This window comes from Myotis daubentonii, chromosome 2, assembly GCF_963259705.1.
Source record: "Myotis daubentonii chromosome 2, mMyoDau2.1, whole genome shotgun sequence".
NCBI lineage: Eukaryota > Metazoa > Chordata > Mammalia > Chiroptera > Vespertilionidae > Myotis > Myotis daubentonii.
Window position 1 is genome coordinate 180,696,060 of NC_081841.1, and position 22,812 is coordinate 180,718,871.

Below are 22,812 nucleotides of genomic sequence, written 5' to 3' on the forward strand. Positions count from 1 at the left end.
CCCTTTCACAGGGGTCGCCCTAAGACCATCGAAAAACACATATATAATTACATACTGTTTTTGTGATTAATCACTATACTTTAATTATGTTCAATTTGTAACAATGAAATTGAAGGTCACCACAACATGAGGAACTATATTAAAGGGTCACAGCATTAGGCAGGTTGAGAACCACTGCCCTAAGGGGTCCCGCATTGCAAGAGGGTAGCTCTCAGGTGACTCACCCTGGAATCAGGCTCCCTCCTCTTCTCTGGTTCCAAGGTGTATCACCCAAGAACCGCCGCTGCCAAGTCAGCACAGCTCAGGAGCTCCTGCATTGAGCGTCTGCCCCTTGGTGGTCAGTGCGTATCATACCTACCGGATGGTCGGATGATCACTTAGATTTTTATATATATAAATATTAACAAAGTATATTACAGTTAAGATGGCCTCATGATCTGATTTGGGTTATTTATGGAATTAATTTCAACAGATGAGGCATTATAGAATGTTGATGTTTTAAGGTTTCCTTCTAAAGTTTTCTCTCACCCCACCCTATCTATTTACTTGGCTTTAGATTTTTTTTAAAATTTCCTTTTTATTGGGGTATAATTGACATATAATTTATTAGTAGAATGAGATTGAGGTACATTGTTAGTACCATTATTTTGCCCTCTGAAATTCAGGTGTTTTTTTTTTGGATTCAAGAATCAGTGATATGAGCAGGTACACCAGACTGGCAATCAAGATCTGGTTCTGGGTCTTGGCATTATTAATATTATTTTGTGCCCATGAGTAAATATAAGAGTTACAACAACCTGGAGGCTACAGAGGCTATTAAATCAAAGGCGTGTTCTCTGGTGGTCTGTTTTGTAAGTCCAAGTTCTCCTGAATGTCAGATCTGGGCTCTGTCTCAATTAATTACTGCTTTTAGCTCATGAATAAATTCAAGGACTATAACCACTTATCTTGGAAGTTTGTAGAATTGAGCCAATAGGCATATTCTTCCTTGCCTATAAGCTCACATTCACACAAATAATTGTGTTTGAGTCTTCCTGCTGAGAACATCATTAAAGAATGTAACAGCCATTCTGGAGACCACACACTTCTTACCTACGTCTGCCTCTGAAGTGACCAGTTCTCCACTATACTATTTGATCATCTCCCTTGGAAATGACTACTCAGGAATTCTAGTTCGGTTCACTGTTGTATTTCTTTGCAGTAAGCCTGCCTGCAGTTTATTTCCTGGTTTATTCTCGATATGCCTATCTAGGATTTGAACTGTAAATTTAGTTTAGAAACCATTTTGTAGTACGTAAATAAAATTTGTGTTAAGATGCTGTTATTCTTGCCCTGGCTGGTTTTGCTCAGTGGATAGAGTGCCAGTCTGCAGACCAAAGGGTCTCAGGTTTGATTCCAGTCAAGGGTGTGTATCTCAGTTTCTGGGCTCAATCTCTGGAGGCAACCAAATGATGTGTGTCTCTCACATGGATGTTTCTTTCTCTGTGTCTCTCCCCCTCCCTTCCACTCTCTCTGAATATCATTGGGAAATATATCCTTGGGTGAGGATTAACAAAAACAAAAAGAACATGGTTAGCTTGATTGGCTGGAGCATTATTCTGATGCGCCATGGTTGTGAATGTGATCACTGGTCAGGGCACATATAGTAATCAACCAGTGAATGCATAAACAAGTGAAACAACAAATCAGGGTTTCTCTTTCACACGCTCCCCTCTCTCTAAAATCAATCAGTAAAAATTAATTTAAGGAAGAAAAAAAGCTGTTATTCTTGTTATTATCTGGTTTTTGGATGTTGTTGTTTTTTTTTTTAATGTCACATTTTTGAAGTACTTAGAGCAGTCCATTTTTGGCCCTTAAAACAGCCCTGAGAGATAAGCCAATATTTTTTCTAATTTACATGGAAAGAAACTGAAGAGCTAGTAAGTAAAATTAGCTGGCTTTTCTCCTACTGGATTTTAAAAGGTAGTTGACTTTAGTAAATGCATAATCATTCTATAAAAAAATTACTAAATTTATTATTGGAGGGAAGTTATGCTCAAATATGAGTGATTTCTCCTTGTAGTTTTTATTTATAATGATTTTCTTCTCTTTTGTCAGTAATCATCCAATTGTTCTTGGCCCAAACAATACCAATCTGCCCAAAATATTCAGTATAATTGCAGAAGGAGAAATGCATGAGGCAATTAAACATGAAGATCCTTGTGCCAAACGTCTGGCTAATGTAGTTCGCCAAGTACAGGTAAGTTGATTTGATTAAATTGGGGGAGGGAGGAAATTTTTTGGGTTTTGTGGGTAGGGATCCATGTTCTTACAAGAAGCAAATAATCTAATAAATTAAGAAAATTTTGTTTTTATATTCTCTTGTCTCCAAGCCTCAGATAGATTATATGTTTTCATTGTATATTTCAACTAAAATGTCTTACATTTGAGACATCTTGAACCTTTCAGTTGGTGCTTAGCACTTTCTCATTATATATAGACTTGTCTGCATATCTGTGAGGAAAATAAGATGCACCTGATCTCCTAATAAATCAGCGGGTGTATATTTACAGTGCTTAAAGCATTATATTTTTAAATCATTTTTAATCCATAAATTCATGTGTGTTGGTTACTTACTAGGTCACCTACCTAGCATAGCTTTCCCCATGCAAAAATGAAGAAAATTTACTGTGGGAACAATGAACTTTGAAGAAATGAACCGATTTCTTGCTTTTATAATGATATTCATCAAACTAATCTATTTGTAAAGAAAGAACATTGTGATTATTGCCATCTACCAGATGGTGATTATTAAAGTATTTCTGAATGATCATTGATTGCACTTGATCTAAATCTGTGAAAATTTTTTCCCCTAGACTTCTGGAGGATTGTGGACTGAATGCATAGCACACCTCAGTCCTGAGCATCAGGCGGCCATACAGGAGCTCCTGAATTCTGCTTGAAGGGCCTTAAGATCACCACCAGAAAACTGACTCTGAATAAACGTTTACCCTTTTGTTTAGGTTTCTTTGTTTTGTTTTTGAGCAAAAGAGAGCAGTAGAGTTGTGTGTTGGCCATTCTTCTGCAAAGCCACAACAGCAGGAAGAGAAGCACTGGGTTTCAGAATGGTGTTCAGATGGCTTTCTATCATACCACTGAAGAAGTCCCCGTAAGCCCTACAGTAGCACTGAAGAATATTTTTCTATTGGTATAGCCCACCCATCTGAAGGTGGGAGGGAAATTAAATTCATTTCCTCATTAGACATAAGGAAATTTAAGACCATCAGCTTTAAGATCCGTTATTCAGCATAGATGTGTATTAAAACAAATTGCTATACACCTAGTGTTAATTCTATTAATTGAGTGTGAGTCTTTTTGTAGGGTAGAAAGAAGCCTACCCGGCAAACTAGTAGATCCAAAAATTGAGGGAAAAGCTGAAGACCACAAGCACGAAGATGTCATATTTAATGTCACTGGGTTCTTTTTCCCAAAAGGCTGATGTGACTCAGTTCCAAAAGCTTTTCAGCTTCCAGCCCTTGAATGTGAAGTGTCGTTGGCATGTCTTGGCAGTAGTCTCTCGTTCACTCCTCAATAAACAACATTGAAATACAAAGAAGTTTGTGTAAAAATTCCATACGGTCTGGCTTTGATTCATTTGTTTTTATTAAGAATAATATTTTTTTAAAGTAGTAACTGTGGCTCTGAATGTTTATTTTCCCCCTTATATTTTCCTTGTGCCATTCAAACTTGAAAACATTTAGTTTTTATCAACTTCCACTTTAAGCTAAGTTATGCTACATCTGCTCTGTTCACAATTAGTGACTTTTAAAAACTAGGATTGTTCTGGTTAGATAAAAGATTTGGCTTAGTATTTTCATTGCAAATTGTAATTGCTATAGAGCCACACACAACTTTTTAAATTTAATTTTATAAGAAATATGACAAATTATTTTCTGATAAATTCAGTAAAATGTGTGAATGTTTTTTTCCCTTTATGTATTAACCTCACAGCAGTAAATGACTTGTTTCTTTAGTTTTTCTAAAGGATCTTAATAGATTTCTGTTGAAACATCAGTGTTAACATTTTTATAGTTTGTACTAAATTTAACCGTGATATATAAATGCATTTTATGCTTAGATCAGAATTAAAGGTTTTTTCTTTAAATGATTTGCATTACTTTATTAAAACTAAATCTAAAATGGAATAGAAAGTACAGCTGATTTTATATTAAGATGGTTCACTTGGTAGCAGATAACCTTCCAAATGTATTTTCAGTTTTCAGCACACTATTAGCCCAGAAGCTTCAGTGTCTGGCAGAATAACATGTTGAATGATTTCACCATCACAGTCATTGCTTTTAGTGTGTACCTATTTGACATTTATAATGTGTGTGGGGTAATATTTGGAGCTACTTTATACCCCATACTAGAGGCCCAGTGCACGACATTCATGTACTGGGGTGGTCCCTCAGCCCAGCCTGCGCCCTCGCAGTCTGGGACCCCTCAGGGAGCAGGCCTAATCTGGCAGGTGGACATCCCCTGAGCGGTTCTTAGCGCTGCCACAGAGGTGGGAGAGGCTTCCGCCACCACCGCTGCACTCACCAGCCATGAGCCCAGCTTCTGGCTGAGTGGCATGCCCCCTGTGGGAGCACACTGACCACCAAGGGCAGTCCTATGTTGAGCATCTGCCCCTTGGTGGTCAGTGTGCATCATAGCAACCGGTTCTGCTGTTGAGTCAATTTTCATATTAGCATTTTATTATATAGAATTATTTTATGTTTAAAAAAATTTTATTGAATTTATTGGGGTGATTGGTTAATAAAAATATATAGGTTTCAGATGAACAAGTCTATATAATCGTATTGTGTGTTCACTACCCAAGCTAAGTCTTCCATTATCATTTATCCCCCCTATACCCCCTTTTTCCCTGTGGCAATCACCATACTGTTGTCTATATACCCTGTATTCTTATTGGAGTAAATGTGTCAAGACAACCCGTTTCTGCTTTCTTACATAGAGTTTAAAAAGCCAATCAGCTGGAGCAATTTGGGTTTGTTTTTAATTATTGCTACACTTAAAACATGTTAGAAATGTGGCATGCCTGCCTAAGTTCAGATGGAAGCATGATCTGAAGATGGCTACATTGTTTTGGAGAATCTAGTGTTTGCAAAGCACTTGTGGCTAAGAACCTCTTAGCAGCTAGTTTAAATATTAATGGGAAAGTCAGAAGATGGACCACTAAACGGTGTAAGGAATAAATGGGCATAAGTCAGTTGCAGACTGACAATCCTTAATAGAAAAAATTGGAGCCAAGCCAGCGTGGCTCAGTGCTTGAGAATCAACCTATGAACTAGAAGGTCATGGTTCGATTCCTGGTCAAGGTATATGCCCAGTTTGTAGGCTCCGTCCCCGGTGTGGGGTGTGCAGGAGGCAGCCAATCTAATTCTCATCATTGATGTTTCTATCCCACTCTGAAATCAATAAAAATGTATTTTAAAAAAGCAATTGGAGATGAATCAAGATTATTCAGGGAAGGTTGGTATTTAAGTTGTTACTGGGACAAGAACCTGCAATCTAGGGCTCATAAGTTAATTGTAAAGTGTTATTCCATTATATATCTGGGGAAACTTAATGCCTCATTTTGTCTACACAAGATGAAAATTTTATTTTACCTTTTGTACCAAATTTAGTGGCTTTGCATGTCAGCCAGAAATGATATATTTATGATCCTGAGCTATTTCTGGAGGGGAAAAGACGTGTGTGGCTCTTATATTTTCTGGGTATTTTGTAACGGGATTTAAGTAAATTCTGTGCACAAATATTAGAAATTTTTAGCATAACTCATTTGGTGTATTTTAATGCTGTACATTTGAAAATGAAATCATCAAAACTAACTTGACAGTGTTGTAATAGGCAACTTTTTTTATAATTCTGGAGTTTAAGAATAAAGGCTCGAAAACCACTTATGCGCATGGGACACGAAGGTTCAATTGCACTGTACGTGTGCTCGCGCTCACGCACGCACGTGGTATTTTGTGGAAGAGCCACACTCAAGAAGCCAAAGACCCGCATGTGGCTCACCAGCCACAGTTTGCCGATCACGGGGATAGGGTTATGGCTCTACCCGGGAGGGTTAGGGTTAGGGTAAGGGTTAGGTTAGAGTTATGGCTCTGCCCAGGATAGTGTGGTTACCGTTAGGGTTAGGGTTAGGGCTCTGTCCAGGATAGGGTTAGAGTTGGGGGCTAGGGTTATGATTCTGCCTAGGATAGGGTTAGGGTTAGGGTTCGGATTAGGGTTATGGCTCTGCCCAGGATAGTGTTAGGGTTAGGGTTAGGGTTAGGGTTATGGCTCTGCCCAGGATAGGGTTAGGGTTAGGGTTAGGGTTAGGGTTAGGGTTAGGGTTAGGGTTAGGGTTAGGGTTATGGCTCTGCCTAGGATAGTGTTAGCGTTAGGGTTAGGGTTAGGGTTAGAGTTAGGGTTATGTCTCCGCCTAGGATAGTGTTAGGGTCAGGGTTAGGGTTAGTGTTATGGCTCTGCCCAGGAGAGTGTTAGGTTTAGGGTTTGGGTTAGGGTTAGGGTTATGGCTCTTCTCAGGATAGTGTTAGGGTTAGAGTTAGGGTTAGGGCTAGGTTTAGGCTTAGGGTTAGGTTTATGGCTCTGTCCAGGATAATGTTAGGGTTAGGGTTAGGGTTATGGCTCTGGCTGGGATAGTGTTTGTGTTTGTGTTTGTGTTAGGGTTAGGGTTAGGGTTAGGGTTAGGGTTATGGCTTTGCCTTGGATAGTGTTAGGGTTAGAGTTAGGGTTAGGTTTAGGTTTATGGCTCTGCCTAGGATATTTTTAGGGTTAGGGTTAGGGTTAGGTTAAGGTTAGGGTTAGGTTTAGGGTTATGTCTCCACCTAGGATAGTGTTAGGGTTAGGGTTAGGGCTAGGGTTAGGCTTAGGGTTAGGTTTATGGCTCTGTCCAGGATAATGTTAGGGTTAGAATTAGCGTTAGGGTTATGGCTCTGCCCAGGATAGTGTTAGGGTTAGGGTTAGGTTTAGAGTTAGGGTTATGGCTCTGCCCAAGGTAGTGTTAGCGTTAGGGTTCGGGTTAGGATTAGAGTTAGGGTTAGGGTTATGTCTCTGCCCAAGATAGTGTTAGGGTTAAGGTTAGGGTTAGTGTTATGGCTCTGTCCAGGATAGTGTTAGGGTAGGTTAGGGTTAGGATTAGGGTTAGGTTAGGGTTAGGGTTATGGCTCTGCCTAGGATGGTGTTAGCGTTGGGGTTAGGATTAGGGTTAGGGTTAGGGTTAGGGTTAGGGTTATGGCTCTGCCCAGGGTAGTGTTAGGGTTAGGGTTAGGGATTCGGTTAGGTTTAGGTTATGGCTCTGCCCAGAATAGTGTTAGGGTTAGGGTTAGGGATAGGGTTAGGGTTAGGGTTAGGGTTAGGGTTAGGGTTAGGGATAGGGTTAGGGTTAGGGTTAGGGTTAGGGTTAGGGTTAGGGATAGGGTTAGGGTTAGGGTTAGGGATAGGGTTAAGTTTAGGTCATGGCTCTGCCTAGGATCGTGTTAGGGTTAGGGTTAGGTTAGCATTAGGGTTATGACTCTGCTCAGGATTGGTTTAGGGGTAGGGTTAGGGTTTGGGTTAGGATTATGGCTCTGCCCATAATAAGCTTAGGGCCATGGCTGGCTTACTGCAATTTGTGAACCACATGTGTCTCTTTGACCCCTTCTGTGTGGCTCTTCCCCAATACCACTTGTGTGTGTGCACATACAGTGCAATTGAAACTTTGTGGCCTGTGTGCCGAAGTTGATTTTTGGCCTGGGTGAGTCCATTTTGAAGAAGTACTGATAACATTTTGCTCTGTTGACTAATGAGTTTGCCAACCACTGGATTAGGGTAAGGGTTAGGTTTAGGTTTAGTATTATGGCTCTGCCTAGGACAGGGTTTGGGTTAGGGTTAGGGTTAGGGTTAGGGTTAGGGGTATGTTTATGGCTCTGCCCAGGATGGTGTTACGGTTAGGGTTAGGGTTCAGGTTAGCGTTATGACTCTGCCCATACTTGTTTATGATTAACTCGAATGATTGCTTATTTGGCATTATAGCAATTTGAAAGGCTAAGGAGCTAGCTAAATGTTTTTTGTGTGCTTTTTTTAAATATAGTTTTTATTTCAAAGAGAAAGGAAGAGGGAGCGGGAGATAGAAACATCAATGATGAGAGAGAATCATTGATCAGCTGCCTCCTGCACCACCCCTACTGAGGATTGAGCTTGCAACCCAGGCATGTGCCCTGACCAGAAGTCGAACTGTAACCTGGTTCATAAGTTGACACGCAATCACAGCTACCGTGGCCAGGCGCTAGCCTAATGTTTTACTTAAATTAGAACTGCTTTATTCTATCTGTGAACATTGCATCAGATGATCTGGTTCTTGCCTTGTTCAATAGACATCACTGCTCTCTCTCTCTGCCTACAACGAGTAATAGCCAAAACCTGCCGTCTTTCATTTTCTCAGCCCTAAAAGCATGAGTATCACTATTTTTTAGAAAAAGTTTTTTATCTGCAAGGAAACCAAAAGCAGTGCAATATTGTTTGTAGGTTAAAAAATAAAATCACAAAAATGGTTTTAAAATCCCAGTTGAGGCAACACAGTAGAATTGTGAACGTTCCTTGATAATTCTGGATCTTACCTCTTGATTGATTTAGACATTTTTGTCTTCTTGACTAGCATTCAAAATCTAATGGAAATCAAGCTAGTGCCATTTGCTATTTAGAAATTAGTTCCCCTACTTCCCTGTAAGTTTTGTGACAGATGGGTAGAAAATGTAAGTTTTGAATCATAGCCTGACAATGTTCCCAGTTTTAAGGTGCATCTTGAAAGATTATGGTGTAAATGGTTAAGATTAGGAATCAATAAAGTCACTAAAGGACTAAATAGTAAATATTTTTTCTTGTATAGATATTGCGGGCCCTAAGGCAGTGATGACGAACCTTTTGAGCTCAGCGTGTCAGCATTTTGAAAAACCCTAACTTAGCTCTGGTGCCATGTCACATATAGAAATTTTTTGATATTTGCAACCATAGTAAAACAAAGATTTATATTTTTAATATTTATTTTATGTATTTAAATGCCATTTAACAAAGAAAAATCAGCCAAAAAAATGAGTTCGCGTGTCACCTCTGACACACGTGTCATAGGTTCGCCATCACTGCCCTAAGGTCTCTGTCAAAACTACTTCGCTGCCATCCTAGCACAATGCTAAACAAATGGGTATAGCTATTTCTCATTAAACTCCAAAAACAGGCCATAGTTTGCCTGATAACCTGATTAAAAACCATTGACTGGGTTCAAAAATCTCACTGTACATGTATTGACACTTCGGACAGATTCACCTGTGCCTTAGTTCCTATTCACATATCCCTAACTGCATTTTCCCCCATTGATTTTTTAGAGAGAGAGAGAGAGGCAGGAGCGGGGGAGGGGAGAGAGAAACATCGATGTAAGAGAGACACATAGATTGGTTACCTGCCACTTGCATCCCAACTGGGGCCAGGGATTGAACCTCAACTGAGCTATGTGCCCTTGACCGGGATTTGAACCCTGGACTCTTCGGTCCATGGGCCGATGCTCTCACCACTGAGCCAAACCAGCCAGGGCCCTAATTGCTTATTAAGCTCGCTGTGTATCACTGCTAAAACAATTCAACTGCATCACCCATGGGTTGGTTGGGAGGCTTGAGGAATATGTATACACTAGAGGCCTGGTGCATGAAAATTCATGCACTGGGCAGGGGTTCCTCAGCTTGACCTGCACCCTTTCACAGTCCAGGAGCCCTCAGGGGAGGTCCTACGGGGAACAGGCCTAAGCCGCAGTCTGGCCTTCCTCTGTGGGAGGTGACCGGGCTTGCCTATCAGGAGACGGCACCACCCCCATCACCCTGCTGCCGCCACCCAGCCTCCCTATGCAGGAGACGACGAGATGGGCTGATCAGGGGATGGTGCCGCGCCCCCCCCATCACCCCTCCACACCACTGGTCACTGTCCTCCCTCCTCCCCCACCCCCATCACCATTCCCTCCCTCTGCCCTCTGGCATGTGCCTTGGCTGGCCTGGCATCGCCTCTCACCAGCCCCACCCCCCACCAACTGGTTGTTCTGCTGTTCAGTCGATTTGCATATTACACTTTCATTATATACGAATAATCTATAGAAACACCTAAGAGTGTCTGACAGTACAGGTCTGCTGTTACGAGTACACATGTTTGAAGAGAGTTAAATTAGATAGCATGTGTTTTTACAACTAGTTAACTTGTCATATTTATTCCATGGGAAATGCAGGACTTATGAACCATCAAGAATCCAGTCAAGAACTTTATTGTCATGTAACAAAGAACTACAATGGCTTTAGTGAAAGTGCTGAGGAAAGCACATGGTTTGACGTCAGGGAACACATAATCATGTAGTAAGGAAAAGTCCAGGGGGCAGAGTATGGTAGGAAGAAATCAGGGAAATAAGATACATTAAATAATGAAATAGGGTGAGCACCCAGCGGCTTCAGGGTAGGCTTTCTAGCAGAGCACCAGAGACAACATGTCCACTCCTTGTCATTGGAAAATCCCTCCCTAGGTAAGACTTGCTATCCAGCCTTGCCAAGCAGTTGGGATTGTCCTGGGCTGTGTGACAGATGGCCTAGAATGGGGCTCTTGGGACCAGTGGGTAACAGGAGGGAATACTGCTATTAAGTCACAATTAAGTTGACAGTGAAGAAGAAATGTGCCAAGTCATGTGTAGCCCATTTAGAAGCTTGGCCCCAACCCCTAAAGGTTTACCTGGAAACCTCCTAGTGGGGCAGGTAGCCTTTGTTGATGTTTGTCCCGGCTGCTGCTTAACCACTTAAATTCTGGCCCCCATATTTTTTCACACATCTCCTCCTGGCCTCAGCTGACACCTCTCAGGTAGGTTTAAACATTCAGCCATCGCAAGAAAGCCCCCTTTGGGCAGAAGATAATGAAAGAATAGAGGGTTATGGCCTTGTTGCATTTTGATTTAAAAAAGATTTAAAGTTTATTAAAGGGTCAGAAAAGATAGTTCTATGTTTCAGAAAAATAAGCTCCATCAATGTTTTTAGGCTCCTGAGTTGGGTCTCATGGAAGAAGTTACTACTGTAAATGATCACTAAGCTCATATGGTAGCTGGTGTTTCAGGAAGAAAGTAGTTATAAAATAGAACACAAATGTGGAGACATTATAATGGGTTGAATAAGTAATTGTTTCTCTGGAGAACTATGACTAGCCTGGATGGTGAAGGACTCTGAGGAGGAACAGAGGTTGTATTTGAAAACACTAATTTCTGATTCACAATAGGGACCGCCTCTTTCCCCCCGCCTGCAAAAGAAGCCCCCAGGTCTCTGTCACCAGAGATACTGAGTCAGAGGCTCTGTGCTGGCCTTCAGGGACCCCCTCACCCCAAAGTGAAGTGCTTCCCTGGACCGCCCAATGCCAATGCAATGAGCACCTCCAACGAGTCACCCAAGGCCTGCGACGCCCGAGGAATGCCAGCAGCGCCTGTTCCCTCCTGGCATTTGATGCCAATCGCCATCCCTTACAGCCCCAACTCACTCCCCACCTGATGAGATCCTGGACCCCCAGGCTTTCTGCTGTTTTGAAAACTGTTGCCTCAACTCGCAGGTAAGGGACTGCTTTTCTTTGTCTCTGCTTCTGCTGTATTGTGCTAGGAGAGTTTGCTCCACACCTGGACCTGTTTTCATTGCAAACACCCTATTTTGGCCTTTATCTGAGCTATTGAGAGTGGATTACATTTTTTCTAAGCAGTGACTTTTGCATGTTCCAAAGGCTTCCTCTGACTGGTATGTGCTAGAGAGTACTAGCTCAATGAATAATTTAACCAGAGTGCTGTGGAGGGGGACCTACGGGGGGATGGGGGACATGGGTGGTAGGTGTTACTGTGGCAGCTCATCCAGGCCCTGGGGACCAACCCCAATCACTCAAACATTCCAAAACCCACCAAGATTGAGAACCTACTGATAACCTGAGCTTCCTGTTTCCAAACACATCTGAACATTTTGCTGGAAATATTTTAATTATTTATTAAAAGACTGTGACATATTTTCCCCAAGTCAGATGGCAGAGGTAAGCAGATAAGGAAGGAATGCTCTGTTCCTTTAGTTTCCATATGTTACAAAATAGGAGGGCATTTTGAGGAGAGGCCAAATTTCTGGAGAGTTTTAATTTTTAATTATTTAACTTACTTTTTATACCTGTACCTGGTTCAAAATTCAAAATTTATCAAACTCAGTGAAAAAATTATCAAACCCTTTCCACACCTGTCCCACAGCCACCTTCAGTTCCCCTTGTGAAAGAAAAATTTACAGACTCGCTCCCAACAGAAGCTTTTTGCCAGATGTAATTCATAACCCCCTTCTGGAAGGAAGTTAGCGTTCCTGATGAAATACCTGCGCATCCTTCTGGTAGATATGAGTCAGGTTAAAAACAGCTGAGAAACTACCTATCCACCTCGTTAAACCGGCCTGGATTCTTTAGCCAGGTATTTGGGTTATTCTTAAAAAAAAAAAAAAATTGATTTCAGAGAGGAAGGGAGAGGGAGAGGGAGAGGGAGAGGGAGAGGAATAGAAACATCAATGATGAGAGAGAATTATTGACCGGCTGCCTCCTGCACGCCCCCTACTGGGGACCCAGTCTGCAACCTCGGGCATGTGCCCTGACTGGGAATTGAACCATGACCTCTTGGTTCATAAGTCGTTGCTCAACCACTGAGCCACACTGGCTGGGCAGTTATTCTTTTTTAAAAAACAAAAACAAAAAACTAAGTCAATGATTACTTACTGTAATTTTACTTTTTGCCTCTAAATGCCTCTTCTATCAAATACATCGTTGAAATTGGCCTGCTTACGGCCTATATTTTTACAGTACATTGATAATAAGATTCCAACATAACTAAATTGTCTGAAAAGGATTTTTTTTAAACATTCTTTCCAGAGGAAAGATTATCTACTCTTATGTATTCTTCCAGGATTATAAATATTTTAAATGACTTTTTGGAATAAAAATTACTTCATTTTGGCTAGGAATTAATTCTCAATATTCAACTTCTGTTAAAGATAGAGGTTGAACATCTTTTGCCCTTTAAATGACAATATGTAAATTGATATGCTCAGTACTGGTTACCATCAAAATGTTAAAACTAGGTCATTACATTGGTTTAGAACCTCATTTCATCTTAAACTAAGTGGCACCAGGATAACTATCCTTTTATTACTTAGTCAGCCTAAAAAATTCCACTCTTGTAATTTCCAATTTACAACAAAGTATGTGTTTTCATATAATAATTATATTTACTAGCATTTATTTCGTATTATTTTTTTTAAATCAACGTTCTGGTTTTAGTATTTATTTTTGTGATTGCCTACTGGTATTTCATTTGTGGTAATGATTTGAAATTCCTTTTAAAACACTTTTTTTTAAAAAAGCCAGTGAAGTGATTTTTAAAAATACAATGTAAACAGGCACCATTGCTTTGGGGGTGTGGCAAAAATCATGCAGATGGTACTCATGATCGAAGTGCTTTCCTTGGCCCAGGTTGGCAATGCCATCATATAGCTTCAAGGAGTTTGTTTGACCTCGTTACAAGAAATACAATGCAATGAATGCTCTGTCTGGTTAGCTGAACAAAGTCAGCACTTGGAGGCACAGACACTGTACAGGTTTGTGGGGATTTTAACTTTTTTACTTTAAAATAATTTCCAATTTACAAGGAAGTTTAAAAACAGTAGCAAGAACTCCCATAAATCCTTTACTCAGAGTCATCACCTTGAATATATTGCGATGCTTCCCATATCTTCTAAATCACTCGAGGGTGACAAAGATTCTCTCCTTGACCAAGTTCTGATGAGGATCCCCTGAGCTTTTTTTCACTTTGAATTTCAGGTTTCCAACTTTGTCTCTGCATTTCCAATTTTAGCAAGAATCTTGCTAGGTAGTTTAGCCACCCTGGGTATCTGATCAGACTCCTCATCCCCCACCGTCTCCCAGGTGATGATGTCTGATCACCCTGGCCTGCCTTCAGCAAGAGTCCCCCGCACTCCTGATGTTACCTTTAGTCATTTCCCATGCAGACCCACCCTGCTCCTTGGCTAGGAATTCCCACTTGTCCTTCTCTCTCCCTCCCGGAAAAGCCCCATTGTGGCATTCCCCTACTTACCACAATAGTCCCTTAAATAGAGTCTGCCCTACCTGCTTCTTTAGCAAGTGTTGTGAATAATGATTTCTTTAACAAGTTGCAGGATATCTCCTAAGAATAGAGACATTTCCTTATACATCTACAGTATAATCACTGTTGGGAAATTTAACATTCATTATTACATTATCATGTCCATATTGAAACTTAACCAGTTGTGCTGGTTATTTCCTTATTGTCTCAGCTCCGAGCTCACCTTTCTATGCTCTGCTCTGTGACTGGGGTTGGGAATTATTAGGTACAGTTTTAGGACTTTCTTGCCAGTTGGCTTCTGTGTGGATCCCGCCTATAGGAGGCCCTGGTGGGAGATATGAAGGGGAGAGAAGGGACATCTTTGTTTCTTGCTCCTGGTAGCAGAAGAAAGTTACACCTTTAAACTCCAGCGTCTTTAGGTCTCACCCGAGGATATTTTTTCCATTGATTTTTTTTTTCAGAGAAAGAGAAACATCAATGTGAGAGAGAGACATCAATTGGTTGCCTTCTGCATGTGTCCAACCAGGCCGGGGATCGAACCTCCAACCCTGGTACCTGTCCTTGACTGGGAATCGAACCCGAGACCATTTGGTGCAAGGGCCAACACTCTAACCTTTGAGCATACCGCCTAGGACTTAAGTATTTCGTTTTTTACTCTTTCAGCCTTCCAACATCTATACAACCTTTTTTTCTTTCTCTGTGTCCTATTTTATTTATTGAATTTTTAAAATTGTGGTAAATACACATTACATAAGTTACCATCTTGCCCCATCAGTGTAGCTCAGTGGTTGAGCGTCGACCCATGCACAAAGAGGTCATCAGTTCTATTCCGAGTCAGGACACCTGCCAGGGTTTTGGGCTCAATCCCCAGCAGGGGCCGTGCAAGGGGCAGCCAATCCATGTTGATGTTTCTCTCTCTCATCAGTGTTTCTTCCACCCCCCTTCCTATCTCTCTAAAATCAATTTTTTTAAAACTTACCATCTTGCCTTAGCCGGTTTGGCTCAGTGGATAGAGTGTTAGGCCTGTGGACTGAAAGGTCCCAGGTTCAAGTCCAGTCAAGGGCACATGCCCAGGTTTCAAACTCAATCCTCAGTAGGGGGCGTGCAGGAGGCAGCTGATCAATGATTCTCTCTCATCACTGTTTCTATCTCCTTTTCCCCTCTCACTTCTGCTCTGAAATCAATAAGAATATATTTTTTTAAAAAACTTACCATCTTAACCATAAGGTCACAGTTTGGCAGTGTGAAGTACATTCACATCGTTGTGCAGCAACATCTAAGCCTGGGGTACTTGGATTAGAGCTGCCTTCCACACGAGGGTTTTCAACTCTATCTTCAGGGCGTATGTGGAGCAGGTGCTCGGTAAGTTGACTGAGTGGAAGGAAGAGTGGAAAACAGAAGGCTGAATTAAAAAAAAAATGAATAAGTGCATGTTTTTTTCATATGGAGAGAAGCATGTATTAGAAAAAGCATAGACTTTGAAGTCAGACCCACCTGGGTTTGAGCTGCACATGTGCTCTTTGTTAAGTGTGTGCATTGGAAAATGTACTTGGCATTGTGGTTTTCGTGCCTCGGTGGGAAATGGGAAACGCCTACTTTGCAGGGTTGCTCAGAATTCAGTGAGGTCAGGAATGCGAAGGCCTGGGAAACAGCGGGTGCACAGCAAGGCTGGCCTTTCCCAGAGGCAGCTCATTCCTTATGGAACCACGCAAACCTGCTTACAATACTGTTTACAAATAGTTTACAAGACCTGAGAGTTGACATTCAACAATGGCTAGTAAATTACTTTATTGTTACGAAGGTATGCTGCGGATATCTTAAAGTCTAAGAACATTAGACAGCTGAAAAAAGGTTTTGCTCTTTTACCTTAAAATGTATGCAAAATGTCATTTAATTATACATTTTAAAGATTCGTCACCCCAAGCTTTGCTAATCCTATATAATAAAAGGCTAATATGCAACTAGACCAAACAGCAGAACAACCAGACAACTGAACAACCGAACAACCGATGCTATGACATGTGCTGACCACCAGTGGGCATGTGAGGAACATGGCAGGCGTTGGCCTATGGTGGGATGGTGGAGCAGGTGAGTGGGGGTGCCAGATCAAGGCCGGGCGCCAGTTGCTGTCATTGGTGCGAGCCTCTGGAGGTTACTGAAAATTCTTTGCTTCCGCACACCGTGGTCTCACCTGGTGCTTGCACCTGCTGCTGGCATTGGAGCCGCTGCTTGCACCCACTGCCACCACCAGCTCCGCTTTCACCTGCAGCTGGCACCAGAGCCACTACTCGCACCCGCTGCCGGTGCCCGGTGCCGGTCCCGATCACTCAGAGCCATCAGCAGGTGCAAGTGGCGGCTGCCGGCCCCAATCACCCCTGAGGGCTTCTCCACCTCCCCCTGCTCCTGAGGGTTGATCGGGGCAGCAGCTGCTGCTCACACCTGTTGACGGCGCCAGCCCCGCTCACACTCACTGCTGGTGTGGGCCCCAATCACTCCACACCATCAGCAGGTGTGAGTGGTGCCGGCGCCATCAGCATGTGGGAGCAAAGGTGGCGGGAGCAGGGCTGCTGGCAGACAGGGGGCCGGGGGCCACGGCAGGAGGGGTCGGGCAGGGGCGTGGAGGATGGGCAGAGACCTGCCCCTGTGCCTACTGCAGCCTCGCGGCCCACAGTTCCTTTTAAGGTGCACAAATTCGTGCCCTGGGCTCCTAGTAGGAGTAATAGCCATCCCACAAAAAGCGGATGTGAAAGATAATATTACCATTTTTTACTAATTGAGCCTACCAGACATTTGTTTGCATTATGAGCACCTTGTGTAAGGTTTTTAATGCTTATTTGGAGTGGTATTTTCGGTTATTTAAAATGTTGTCTCTGGAGAAAAGTGTGAGAACCTTGAGGGGGCAGTAGAGGAACGTCACAGCTTAAAAAGTTAAAAGGACAGTGGCTGAGCCTCATTTGGGGGCCTTACTTATACTGAAAGTGCTTCTAAAGAATATACCAATTATTTAGAAATACCTCAACACTGAGGCCTTCTCTATGGCCGCCAGGTGTATCATGTGGCGGCCATTCCCTGGTGCTTGTCAGGATTATACTTTCATCCTCCTGTGGTCAACTTTCAGAGCATAAATAGGCAAGAAATGCAGGTTATAATGAATAATTAGAAACCTTGGGGTAAAAAGATAGAAAATGATTCCCAAGTGGAATGATTCTCTCCTGGGTTAATTATTAATGTGTTTGCATTTTCTTTACTGGCATGCCTCCATTGTTGGGACAAATAATCTAATTAACAACATAAATTTAGTAAGGCTTGAGGCCTGAGCTATTGTTTATGTAGAATTACTTTGAAAATTTTTCACTTTGGAAGATTTTCTTAAAAACCCATCCTTTCTATACACAGCAAAGGAAACCATCCACAAAATGAAAAGACAACCTACTGAATGGAAGAAGATATTCACCAATGATACATTTAATAAGAGGTAATATCCAAAATGTGTAAGGAACTCATAAAACTCAACACACACACAAATAAACAATCCAATTTAAAAATGGGCAGAGGACCTTTATAGATATTTCTCCAAAGAGGACATACAGGTGGCCAATAGACGTATGAAAAGATGCTCAATGTCACTAACCAAAAATACAAACAACAAGTGTTGGCAAAAATGTGGAGAAAAGGAAACCTTCGTGTACTCTTGGTGGGAGTGCAGCCACTGTGGAGAACAGTATGGAGGTTCCTCAAAAAATTAAAAATTGCCCTGCCTGGTTTGGCTCAGTGGATAGAGCATCAGCCTGCAGACTGAAGGGTCCCGGGTTTGATTCTGGTCAAGGGCACATGCCTGGGTTGCGGGCTTGATCCCCGGTGGGGGGTATGCAGGAGGCAGCCTATCGATGATTTTCTCTCATCATTGCTGTTTCTATCTCTCTCTCCCTCTCCCTTTCTCTCTCAAATCAATAAAAATCTATTTTTTAAAAAATTAAAAATGAGACTGCCTTATGACCCAACACTTCCACTTTATGGGTATATATATGAAGAAACCCAAACCACTAATATGAAAGAATATATGTGCCCCTATGTTCATTGCAGCATTACTTACAATAGCCAAGATATGGATGCAACCCAGGTGCCCATCAATAAACAAGTGGAGGAGAACTAAGATGGCGGCATAGGTTAACGCCGGAGTTTGCTGCTTTGAACAACTACTTCAAAAGTGAAACCAAAAAACGGAAGGGACATCACCCAGAACCACAGGGGCGCTGGCTGAGTGGAAGTCCTACAACTAGGAGGAAAGAGAAACGCACACGGACACTCAGAGGAGGCGCAGTGCTGAAGTCAAATTCTGAGGTGCGGAGTGCGCGGAGCGGGCTGGCGGCGGAGGGCGCGGTTGTTGTTTTCAATCGGGAGGGAGTCGCAGACTCTGAGCTCCAGATCCGGGCGAGTCTTTAGGGACCCAGACTCAAACGGGAGAAGCGGGACTGTCTGGCTTCGGTCAGAGCGAGTGCAGCTTTCTCTCCGAGCTTTGCAGCGGGTGCTGGAACTCAGAGAGGCAGAGCCCCTGGGGACAGGACTGAGAGCCGCCATAACTGCTCTCTCCGGCCCACCCCGTTGATCCTGTGCGACCCACCCCGCCCAAGCCCTGCACAGAGGCATTTGCCGGATAGCCTCAGGCAAAGGCTAGATTAGCACCTCCCTAGAGGACAGAAGTTCTCTCACTGCTGACACAGCTGATTCTCATAGCCACTTGGCCTGGAGGTCAAACCCTCCCTGGAATTAGCTACAACAATCAAGATTTAACTATAAGGCTTCGAACAAAGACCACTAGGGGGTGCACCAAGGAAGCATAACAAAATGCGGAGACAAAGAAACAGGACAAAATTGTCAATGGAAGATATAGAGTTCAGAACCACACTTTTAAGGTCTCTCAAGAACTGTTTAGAAGCTGCCGATAAACTTAATGAGATCTACACGAAAACTAATAAGACCCTCGATCTTATATTGGGGAACCAACTAGAAATTAAGCATACACGGACTGAAATAACGAATATTATACAGACGCCCAACAGCAGACCAGAGGAGCACAAGAATCAAGTCAATGATTTGAAATGCGAGAAAGCAAAAAACATCCAACCGGAAAAGCAAAATGAAAAAAGAATCCAAAAATGCGAGGATAGTGTAAGGAGCCTCTGGGACAGCTTCAAGCGTACCAACATCAGAATTATAGGGGTGCCAGAAGATGAGAGAGAGCAAGATATTGAAAACCTATTTGAAGAAATAATGACAGAAAACTTCCCCCACCTGGTGAAAGAAATGGACTTACAGGTCCAAGAAGCGCGGAGAACCCCAAACAAAAGGAATCCAAAGAGGACCACACCAAGACACATCATGATTAAAATGCCAAGAGCAAAAGATAAAGAGAGAATCTTAAAAACAGCAAGAGAAAGAAACTCAGTTACCTACAAGGGAATACCCATACGACTGTCAGCTGATTTCTCAACAGAAACTTTGCAGGCCAGAAGGGAGTGGCAAGAAATATTCAAAGTGATGAATGCCAAGAACCTACAACCAAGATTACTTTATCCAGCAAAGCTATCATTCAGAATTGAAGGTCAGATAAAGAGCTTCACAGATAAGGAAAAGCTAAAGGAGTTCATCACCACCAAACCAGGATTATATGAAATGCTGAAAGGTATCCTTTAAGAAGAGGAAGAGGAAGAAAAAGGTAAAGATACAAATTATGAACAACAAATATGCATCTATCAACAAGTGAATCTAAGAATCAAGTGAATAAATAATCTGATGAACAGAATGAACTGGTGATTATAATAGAATCAGGGACATAGAAAGGGAATGGACTGACTATTCTTGGGGGGGGGGAAGGGGTGTGGGAGATGTGGGAAGAGACTGGACAAAAATCGTGCACCTATGGATGAGGACAGTGGGTGGGGAGTGAGGGTGGAGGGTGGGGCGGGAACTGGGAGGAGGGGAGTTATGGGGGGGAAAAAAAGAGGAACAAATGTAATAATCTGAACAATAAAGATTTAATTAAAAAAAATAAATAAACAAGTGGATAAAGAAGATGTGGAACATATATATGATGGAATATTACTTAGCCATAAAATAAAAAAAGATTGAAATTTACCATTGAGACAGCACAAATGGACCTAGAGAGTATGATGCTAAGTGAGAAGTAAGTCAGTCAGAGAAAGACATATACCATATGATTTAACTTATATGTGGAATCTAAAGAACAAAATAAATAAAGTTGAAACAGACTTATAGATGCAGAGAATAGACTGATGGTTGCCAGAGGGCTTAGGGGACTGGGTGAAAAGGGTGAAGGGATTAAGAAGTACAAATTGGTGGTTACAAACTAGCCACAGAGATGTGAAGTGCAGCATAGGGAAAGTAGTGAATAATATTGTAATAACTATGTATGGGGCCAGGTTATGGGGGGAGGGGAAACACTTTGCAAGGCATTTTATTTTCTAATCTTTATGCTGTACACCTGAAACTAATACAAAATAATATTGAATGTAAATTATAATTGAAAAAATAAAAAATATTCTAAAAATATTTTCTATACATCCAGTATCTAATAATTATTTGACCTTCAATAAATGTGGGAAAGAATTCATTGCTATTTTATATCTAGCATTATTTTTAAGGCTATGTTTAGATCCCAAGTAAGCAAATGACTAAGAAGAATGTGGAGAAACCATGAGAGTTTTGTGATCAAAATAAGAACATAGTAAGAATAAGAGAATAAGTGAGGATAAATATTAGAAAATATGAAAAACAACTTGTTACCCTAAAATACAGGTTAAGCTATCTCTATGTACTTACATTTCTGAAAGGAAATATGTGTACCATATGGTGAATACTTTTTACAGTGTTATAAAGTTGGCATATGCCTGTGAAGAAAATGACAGCCTTTATATATGATACAAAGATATGATTTGGGCAAAACACTGGATTTTTAAATGGTCTTAATCCTCCCACACTAAGCAGTCAACATGAACACTCAATTTCTTTCTTTTTTTTTTTTAACACTCAATTTCTTAATGTCTGTGTATGATCAGAGTTTGTGTGTACTATAGTATGATATGGCTAATGATGTTGAACATGTTGTCATGTGCTATTTGCCATGTGTATCTCCTGCTTGGTGAAATATTTGGTTATATCTTTGACCTATTTTACAACTGGATTGTTGCTAATCTGTTTGGGGATTTTTGCTATCAAGTTTGGAAAGTTCTTTATATATTACTAGGTGCCCAGTGCACGAAATTCATACACTTCAGGGGGCGGTCCCTCAGCCCAGCCTGCACCCTCTCGCAGTCCGGGAGCCCTCAGGGGATGTCCAACTGATGACTTAGGCCCACTCTCTGTGGGGAGCGGGACTAAGCCGGAAGTCCGACATCCTTAGCACTGCCACAGAGGTGGGAGAGGCTCCCACCACTGCCTCTGCGCTCGCCAGCTGTGTGCCTGGCTTCTGGCTGAGCAGTACTCCCCCCGTGAGAGCGCACTGACCACCAGGGGGAAGCTCCTCTGTTGAGCATCTGCCCCCTGGTGGTCAGTGCACATCATAGCGACCGGTCGTTCCGCCATTCAGTCGATTTGCATATTAGCCTTTTATTATATAGGATAGGTATAAGATCTTTGTCAGATGAATGATTTGCTAATATTGTTCCCAGTCAGTAACTTATCTTTTCATCCTAATAGGAGTATCTTCTGCAGCACAAAATAGGACAGGATCTGTATGCTAAAAATCACAACATGTTGAATAAATAAATCAGATAATATCTAAATAAATAGAGAGATATACTGGAATTATGGATTGGAAGACTCAATATAGTGAAATGTCAATTTTCTCCAAATTGGTATGTAGAGTCAATACAGGTCCTATCAAAATCTCAGCAAGTTTTTTTTTGTAGATATAGACAATCTGATTCAAAAATGTACAATCTAATTCTAAAATGTTGGGTTCCTATCACTTGCAGTAGAATTGCAAACTAGAACAGCCAAAACAATTTTGACAAAGAAGATTTAAATGGAAGGAAATACTCTGCCTGATGTTAAGACTTACTATCTAGCTATAGCAATCAAGACAGCTGGTACTGGAAGAGGAACAGACACATAGATTAATGGAAGAAAAAAGAGAGCCCAGAAATAGATCAGTGCAAAAATCATTCAAAATGGATATGAATTTAAATACAAAAAGTAAAACTATAACCCTTGTAGAAGAAAACATAGGAAAAACTCTTTAGGATTAGGGCTAGGCAAAGAGTTCTTAGACATGACATCAAAAGCATAAACCATAAAAAAAATTATAATAAGTTGGATGTCATCAAAATATTTGTGTCCTTCTCCTTTTGAGGAGCCATTCTTTCTTGAACCTCACTCTCTAGATAAGGGAGCTGCCATTTTCTTAAATGATCCCATCTCTGTGGATAGAAGGGATGGGACACCTGACCCAACCCTGGCCAACTGCACTAACCTAGTCATCTGGTCATGAGAATTGGTGGAGCATGACACATGTTGCAAGCCGGCCAATCAGAATACCTGTGGGCTTTTCCTACCTGTGCCCTGGAGGAAGCCAGTCCCTTTTTTTCTCTAAA

General features: G+C 41.7%; 1 protein-coding gene across 1 annotated transcript in view; it reads left to right on the plus strand.

Annotated features, from left to right (window-relative positions):
- IPO5 (importin 5) overlaps positions 1-3,613 on the plus strand; it is a 64,312-nt gene extending 60,699 nt beyond the window's left edge. The window contains exons 25-26 of the mRNA XM_059684988.1: positions 2,098-2,239; positions 2,856-3,613. Of these exons, the coding sequence (XP_059540971.1) occupies positions 2,098-2,239; positions 2,856-2,942 (229 nt within the window). The 3' untranslated portion in view covers positions 2,943-3,613. The remainder of the gene's footprint in view (positions 1-2,097; positions 2,240-2,855) is intronic.
- Positions 3,614-22,812: the final 19,199 nt, after the last annotated feature.